Source organism: Euprymna scolopes, chromosome 1, assembly GCF_053919585.1.
Source record: "Euprymna scolopes isolate OS-2025 chromosome 1, ASM5391958v1, whole genome shotgun sequence".
In the NCBI taxonomy this organism is placed as follows: Eukaryota; Metazoa; Mollusca; class Cephalopoda; order Sepiida; family Sepiolidae; genus Euprymna; species Euprymna scolopes.
The window spans coordinates 170744377-170752678 of NC_136482.1; the positions used below are offsets into that span (position 1 = coordinate 170744377).

At 33.8% G+C, this 8302-nt stretch overlaps 1 protein-coding gene across 1 annotated transcript; it reads right to left on the bottom strand.

Annotated features, from left to right (window-relative positions):
• Window positions 1-1312: 1312 nt before the first annotated feature.
• Window positions 1313-6962, bottom strand: LOC145277462 (uncharacterized). Its single transcript, XM_080128825.1, has 2 exons — window positions 6829-6962; window positions 1313-2685 (listed from the first exon to the last, which is right to left on the bottom strand). Exon 2 carries the CDS (start codon window positions 2545-2547, stop codon window positions 1462-1464), a length of 1086 nt encoding a protein of 361 aa, XP_079984951.1. The 5' UTR covers window positions 2548-2685; window positions 6829-6962; the 3' UTR covers window positions 1313-1461.
• Between the last annotated feature and the right edge of the window lie 1340 nt (window positions 6963-8302).

Below are 8302 nucleotides of genomic sequence, written 5' to 3' on the forward strand. Positions count from 1 at the left end.
TCAATTAATAGTAAATTAAAATAAAAAAAAAATCAAAGTGTATTTATCAAAATTATGTAAAAGCAACACAATTTATTTATAAATAATTTTATTTATACAAAGATATTAAACAATTATGAGTTATCTCCCTTTGAAAAATTGAGGCGCTTGTTAAACTAGAATCGACAGATCGATTTTTTAAATATGTGGTTTTAAGCAAAAACAGCATTACTTTGTCGGAAATAGTAATATATTCAACAACTAGGAAAATTCATCAAGTAGAACAACTGTTATTGTGTTTTTAGTTTAAAAAAAGTCTATCCCTACGGGTTAAAATAGTATGTCAGCCATTAAACTGGCAAAAAGAGAGATAAGTATGCCCCCTGTATTCGCAATCTTCAAAGTGTTCACATCTAGGAACAATGCAATTTCCCCAAATTTTCAGTAAAAATTATTTTTAAGTATGAATAATTTTCTACTCGATGAATTTTCATAATTTTGGGATATATTACTAGTTTCGACATAAGTACTATTGTTTTTACTTAAAACCACATATCTAAAAAATTCCATCTGTTGACTATCTTAGCAAGCACCAGAATTGAACTTAAAAGTCAAGCATATATCTTTGAAAACTTATAATGAAAAAAGCGCTCATCGTCACCCATATTCATAATTGGTACATCTTGCTGAAGAGATCGTAAGTGGACTCTGTACAGAGAACCATGCAAGAAGGTCTGGCTACATGAACAGCTATGATTGGCCAGCATTAAATCTCAATCAGAAGCAGAAATAGGAAAGATTGAAGAGTAACCACAGGCAACTTCCATACAGGTATTGTGTGGCTCTTCAAGTAAAAAAATGTGGGAAATGTTTGGCTTTATTCCCACTTACACACCTAGGTCTATAACCTGTATGCTAGGAAGAGGCTGTGTGGTCTGAATCATCTCCTTGTAACGTTTGCATTTGTTAAGCATTTGAAATACTGTATTGTGGCAAGAAGGAAACTTTCATGGATGATTGTTGGAGACAGAGTGATTAAATAAAATTGGTTTGTTTCGACTATCCTTTATCATGTGATGTATTTAAAATCATTTTGGTCGTAGAAACTGAAGAAGTCTCAGTCTATGATTGGCTAGGCATTAAATCCTTATCAGAAGCAGAAATGAGAAAGCCCGAACAATAGCCACACATGACTTGAGTTTTCGTTTGGATCCTCATAATACAAATGTGCTCAAATTTTCATGGAATATGTTGTTTGTAGCATCCATAGTTTCAGAATTAAAGGCTCCATTCCCTCTTGCTTAATGGAGGTCCATAACTTGCATGACTGGAAGAGGCTGTGTGCCCTGAATTACCTGCACCTCAGCAACTTCATGTAACATTCGCATTTGTTCAAGCATTTAAAATACTGTATCGCGCAGAGAAGTAAACTTGCATAGACGATTGCGGAAATGGACTGAGTGAATGAAACTGGCTTGTGAGTTAAGGTTGTTTTGGCTCTTCTTTAATATGTGGTTTGCTTAAAATCATTTTGGTTGTAGAAATTGATTTAGCATCAGTAGTAGTAGTACTACTACTACTACTGATGCTACTAGTAGTACTACTTTTGCTAGTCTTTTTACAATATTTATTATCAGAAGTTTTTAGATTTGAATGTCTCTTCATGTGACGGGTCAAATGGTTCGATACCCGGAACGATTGATCACAGATTTTACAAACATATGGTTTCTCACCTGTATGGGTTCGGGTATGTTTTACGAGATGGCTCGAACACGAGAACGTTCGCATACAATAGACACACTTAAAGGGCATTTCCCCTGTATGAATTCTTTTATGAACTGTAAGACTTGTGGATCTGGAGAAAGATTTAAGGCAAACAGGACACGGATAAGGTTTTTCACCCGTGTGTGATCGTATGTGTTTAGTCCGATCGTTTTTTTGGACGAACGATTTTGGGCATAAGTGACAGGCAAATGGCTTTTCACCTGTATGTGTTCTGACATGGATAATCAACGTGCTTGGCGACCGGAACAGCTTACTACAAAATTTACACTCAAATGGGGCCTCCCCTGTGTGTTCGGACTTGATGTGATCTAACAACTCCGAGTGTAGTGGAAAAGATTTAGAACAGTAACGGCAATCATACTGTTTGCCTGTGTGCAGACGGAGATGAGCTGAAAGCGTTCCAGACTGAGAGAATGCTTTGTTGCAGTAATGGCATTTATAAGGTTTTTCACCAGTGTGAATTCTTACGTGTCGTTGAAGGTCACCTTCCTGAGAGAAAGATTTCGAGCAATACTTGCACTGATATTTGCGAATTAACCGTGGAGAAAGTTCGTTGTCAAACTGATCACATTTTAAGGTAGTTTCATCATCTGCTGCTGCTGTCTTCACTGTTTGAATAGAATTTGGCAAAGAAAGCAATACTTCTATCACAGAACTCGTATCACTGTTAATAATACTTGCATTGGATGCAATATTACTTTTACTGTCTGTCATGTTTAAATTTTTCTTTTTTTTTTTTTGTAAAGTAATAATATTAGAAACCAACTGAGTTGCACCAACCATGGATGGTGCTGAATATAATTGTTTTGTGTCTGTCACTAGCGTAACAGCAATGCCTGCCACTAATTTCTCTTCTGTTCATTCAGAAATATCTCAATCTAAGACGGTAATGTGGTTGCTGGTTGTCTACATGAGAACAATCTACAAAAGAAAAAAGAAAACTCCATTAAAAATTTACTAAAAAGGCTTTTACTTAAGCATTCATTTTTTTTTTTAAAAATCAAGGGTGCTTCTACAGAATTTGAATCAAACCGACTTTTGCCAAACAAAATCTATAACCTAAGTGTTTGGGTGAGGTTAAAAAAAATAAACCAAGAAACAAATCATGTTTCTCTTTATTATGGAGCACAAATGCACCTAGTTGTTAAGTTAAAGACTTGGAGGAATGATATGAAAAATAAAGGTCCGAGAGTGAATGTTACCAAAACCAAAGTAATGATTAGTGCTAGAAAATTCCCCCAAAAAAGTAAAATTTCTTGGCTCCATTCATTGAAAAGGAGTCTGATGCAACTTAATTTTCTGTGGTACTTGTAAACATTGGCTACACAAGAAGTGTAATTTTAATTACTGGTAGGTTTAGAGAGTATAAAACAGTTTATACGCAAGAAGTGTAAGACTGTTATCTATTTGCTGCGGCCGATTGTCCAATGTGTTTTTCAGTCTATATAATTTCTAAAAATCAGCTTTTGTCACTGTCTTGATATATACACTTGGCAGCAGATTAAACACACACTGCTGGTTATAAAATATTTTGTTTATTCAAATCAACCTTTTCAATTTCAGAATGACAGCTATGACATTACTGACGGCATGCTTGGCAGTGGAGAAAAAGGTGCTACTTATCCTGCACGTAGTCACCGCTCTCTATTTTATTGGCACAGATGATGTCAAAACATTCCACTTATGCATTGTCTTGAAATGTCAGTCAATCCCACTGACCTAATCTCTGGGGTTTCTACGTCCTCCATTTTGATTTCTTTCACGTTCTTCCTGGGGCACCTGCCAAATATCTAATAAGACAATGGAGATGAGAACTCTGATGTGAAGAAAATATATCTGAATGGTGAAGCTATTGAGGTTGCAGAGAAGTTTTAATACCTTGCAGATACCATTGGAGCATAGGGTGGAGTAGCTGCTCGTATGAATGTAAAAAATTAGGAATGGGTGGAGTAATTTCAGGAACTTCTGCCATTACTAACCAGTAGAATCACTGTTTAGTCTCTCAGGCATGTGTGCAGTTAAATAAATTAACTATTCTGTACTTTCAAAATTACACTGTTAATTATTCTGTACATTAATCTAACAATTCAAAAATTATGTAAATTGACCAAGTAGTTTTTTTTATAACTTAAAAAAAATATTTTAATTTACGATTTATAGTTATTTTACTAAACTATTGAACATAAGGCTAATTTTGACCTTGACACTTCAAATTGAGTTGTCTCCCCTTTATTTATGTCATCGGATTTCATTATGGCCGGCGAAAACACTACAACTCGCGTAGTTGTAAAATTTAATTATCTTGAATAATAATAATAATAAAAAAAAAAACCACTATTAAATTACATGATTTTTTTAAATATGTCATCTTCGTTTCGTGATTGTATGTACATTATATACAGATTTTTCTGTATTTTCTTCACTTTTAATTTTAGCCATAAGTGCAATCTATATATCTATAAAAGTGAAATTGTGTGTGTCTGTGTGTGCACATTTCCCTACCAAACTACTCTGTCAATTTTCAGTCTACAAACTCGAGATTTGACATAAGAGTTGAGAGTTGGGAAAATCTTTTTAATCGGTTTTCAGCCAGAAATTTGGCTGTCAAGGGGTCAAATTTCAACGTTTGATCTTTGAAAACACTACCAAACTCCTCCACCAATTTTGGGTCTAAACACTCGAAATTTTAGATGTAGGTTACTTGGACATGAATCAAACTTTTTTAATTTGATTTGAGCCCAAAACAATAAATATTAAGGGGGCAAAATTGGGGTTAAAGTTTTAAAAAATTTGACAGCTATGGTCTCTACCAAATTACTTAGCCAATTTTTAAAATTTTTGTTTTTATTGTGCCCCCCCCCCAAAAAAACGAAAGTAATCAAAAGAATAACATTCAACAATCATACTTATTATATATATATATATATATATATAGGTAGGTATATAAAAAAAAGAGCGAGAGATTTTTTTATATATATAAAAATAAAATTTTAATAACAAAAACGAAATAATTTCATTTTTTAAACGAAAAAGTCAATTAGGTATACATTTCACATTAGAAATGTTGACTTTTAACTTTTATAGGATTTCGGGTATGCTTACAACGAATAAACACTCCAACCTCCCCATGTTAAGAACGGCTTTTGGAATAGACACTCCTAACCTCATCGTACTAAGAACGGCTTTCGGAATAGACCCCCCCCCCAACCTTGTTAGCATACCCAGACACCTTTAAAAATTGACATCTCAAATGACATTTGACAAATGTGAACTATCAGTTGGGTACACGTAAAAATATACCGAATTTAAAACGGAACAAAATTTAGATTTCCGTTCCATTTTTCACAACCGTTCAGAGCATTCTCCACAAGTTTTACCATATTTTGATTCATTTCTCAATTCATGAAAAATTTCTTAATATCTAAGTTCAGCAGCTATGTTCAAATTCAACTTCCCTTTTCGGTGCTTATGCAGTTTACCATTACCAAAGACATAAAAAAAAAAAAAACGAAGATATTGAAAAAGAAATATAGTGTACGTACCTGTTATAGAATAAAGTTCTCATTAAAAAAATCTCTTAATTTGATCAACAGAGGAAAATCAAATTTTAACGAGATCGACCTATCGTGGCCATCTTAGCTATTACCGCGGGCGTGAAGGGAGGCACCAAGGGAGATGACTTCATCACCGCTTCAAGTTTGTCAAAATTTGACGAGACTATTTTGAAACATGAGAAGAAAAAATACCTATATAATTTTTTTTTTTTTTACTTATTTTACAGTTTCTCTTTTTAAAATCCGTTTTTCATTTTGTTATTTCTTAATCCCTTTTTCGTGTAAAGCCGCTCTCTCTCCTCCTCGTCCGCGGAAATAGCCAAGATGGCCGCGATAAAATTTGATTTTCCTCTGTAAAAAAAACAAACAAACTATTTCATCAAATTAAGCGATTTTTGGGTTTGTATTACTGTACACACAGATTCGAAAAAGTTGTCAAAAAACAAATATATAACAAATAAATGTTATCAAAGGCAAGATAAGTTACTTTTCTACCTAACTGGATATATTTTTCGTGTTTTTATTCAATGTAACATGTTTATTCAGCTCGAAAAGCATACAGTGTTTACCGATGTATTGGAAAATTCAAGATGGCGCCCGACTTTCTCTTTAACACGGTAAGTTCAGGAAAAGATGTTATAAATAATAAACTAGACAAAATACTGTTAGAAACTCGCTCAATATATGTTACCGTGATATAAGTTGACATATATTCGGTGTTTTTTTAATTGTATTTTGTCTAGTTTATTATTTATAACACCTTTTCCCAAACTTACCATGTTAAAGAGAGTGTTGGGCGCCATTTTGAGTTTTCCAATACATCGGTAAACACTGTATGTTTTTCGAGCTGAATAAACATATTACATTGAATAAAAACACAAAAAATGTATCCTGTTTGGTAGAAAAGTAACTTATCTTGCCTTTGATAATATTTATTTGTTATATATTTGTTTTTTTTGACAACTTTTTCGAATCTATGTGTAATACAAACCCCGATTTTTTTTATGAGAATTTTATTCTGTACGTACAATATGGGTTTTTTTTTTTTCAATATTTTCGTTTTTTAATGTCTTTGGTAAACAGCACACGCACCCATTTTTCTCTTTGTTTTATACGGTCCCGCGCAACGCCTGGTAGCCCTGCTAGTTTAAATAAAAATTAGTTAAAAACTTTTACTGATATTCTTTATTACTTTTCTTAAAATACACAGGTGACTATTTTTCGGCAGTCACCGTCTGGCTCCATAAGACTTCCTGTTTTAAGTCGCTTAATCCTCTGGTTGTAATAAACTCGTAAATATTTAAAGCAACCCCAGACAATTTAATTCATACTTAAAACAAGTGCTTATACAGAATTTTAACAACGAAATTGACTTTTGTCGAACGTAACAACACTTAGGTTAGAGTTAAAAAAAATGGTGAGAAAATACTTCAAAACACAAAGGCAACTTTTCAGTCAATTTTGTTGTGGTTAAAAATAAAGTTTAAACATGAAGAAAAGGACAACTCACCGTTTCTAAATTTAGTGTAAAATATGAAGAAAAAAAATCATCTGGAAATAGAAATTAGAAACGGAAGCTTTTAAACGAAAAATTTAATTTCTGAAACAGCTGGAATTAGTTGGGCATAAAACGACTAAAACTCAACTTAAATAAAGAAGAGCGATAACAATTGATTTCAAAGAGTTGTCTCCCCTCATTTATTTATTTTAACTGTAATTTTTGGTTTAAGTTTCAATTTAAGTAAAATCTTTATATAATATAAATACAAAGCAACACTCCTTTTTCACCGATATGTTCTCTCAGCCACCAAACGCAAACTAAATGAACCAAATAAAATGCTAATTACGTTTTTTTCTAATATATAAAACTATCCTGGATGCCTGGCGTTGCCCGGGTGTTTAGAGGTGTGTGTTGAGAAAAAAAAAAAGATGGTAGTAGCCAGGCTCGAACCCGTACAACGATGGAGGAAAAGAGCGTGAAAAAAAAAAAAAAAGTGACGTCTTTACCGTTGCGTCCATTACCAAACTGGAAGCGGCAAAGGTTTAAATCAAGGCTAGTCAATCGAAAAGAACGGATGCCTTTCGAAAAATTCGGTGAAAAAAGTGGATCCTCCCTGTAGGAAAGTACCCAGTTAAGGGGGAAGAAATTAATGTTTTAGCCAAATTTTTCGTTGTTTATCCTCCAAAAGGTCGAGCTTCAAAATGATGTCGATCTTGTGAAAATTTGTCGCCTCTGTCAAAAGTTTTAGGCAGACACACATACATACATACATGGTGATTGTCACTTCTTGACAGAAGAAGACCATCTTTCCCTTGCACATACATACATACATACATACATACATACATACATTTAAACAGACAGGTGAGATTTATATTATAGATGATGTTTTTCAGCTCTCACCGAAAACAAAAGTCATTTCCTAACTGGGACTGGGTAATACCTAAGGGTCAAAAGAAATTGGGATAAGATCTTTTTGAGGATGTGCGGTGACCTCCAGAATAAGTATCATTAGGGCAGGTCAAGAATAAAATAATATTAAGGGAAAGAGCATTCTGGAGGTATACTAACACCTAAGATAAAGACAAAGGCATAGGACGCATTCTTACTACTAGCTAAGTTAATGATCCTTTGTAGGATGATCTTTTGATTTGATTAAGTCTTAAAGACAATGTGCACCATTCCTAGGCAGGAAACACATACTCAAATCCGTTCCACGTAAATACACATAAGCTATCGCTGTATATCCACCTTCGTTTAAATAGTGGAAGAGGCAACTTCCTTGTATCACATCTTTTATCATGCCCCCCCCCCTCCCATGCGCTATTTCTATGCATGAAGACCTCACAACTAGTCTAGCTACAGCCAAAATTGCAGTTATTATCCACTTACTGGACTGTTCTGAAATAATAACGTTATTATTAAGAAAGCTATTCTTAACATGGGGAGAGGGAGTGTTTTGTAACTATTCTGTACTTTCACC

What these genes read in the sequence shown, in the direction of transcription:
- LOC145277462 (XM_080128825.1), bottom strand. Translation starts at nt 2,547, where the DNA reads ATGGTTGGTGCAACTCAGTTGGTTTCTAATATTATTACTTTACAAAAA.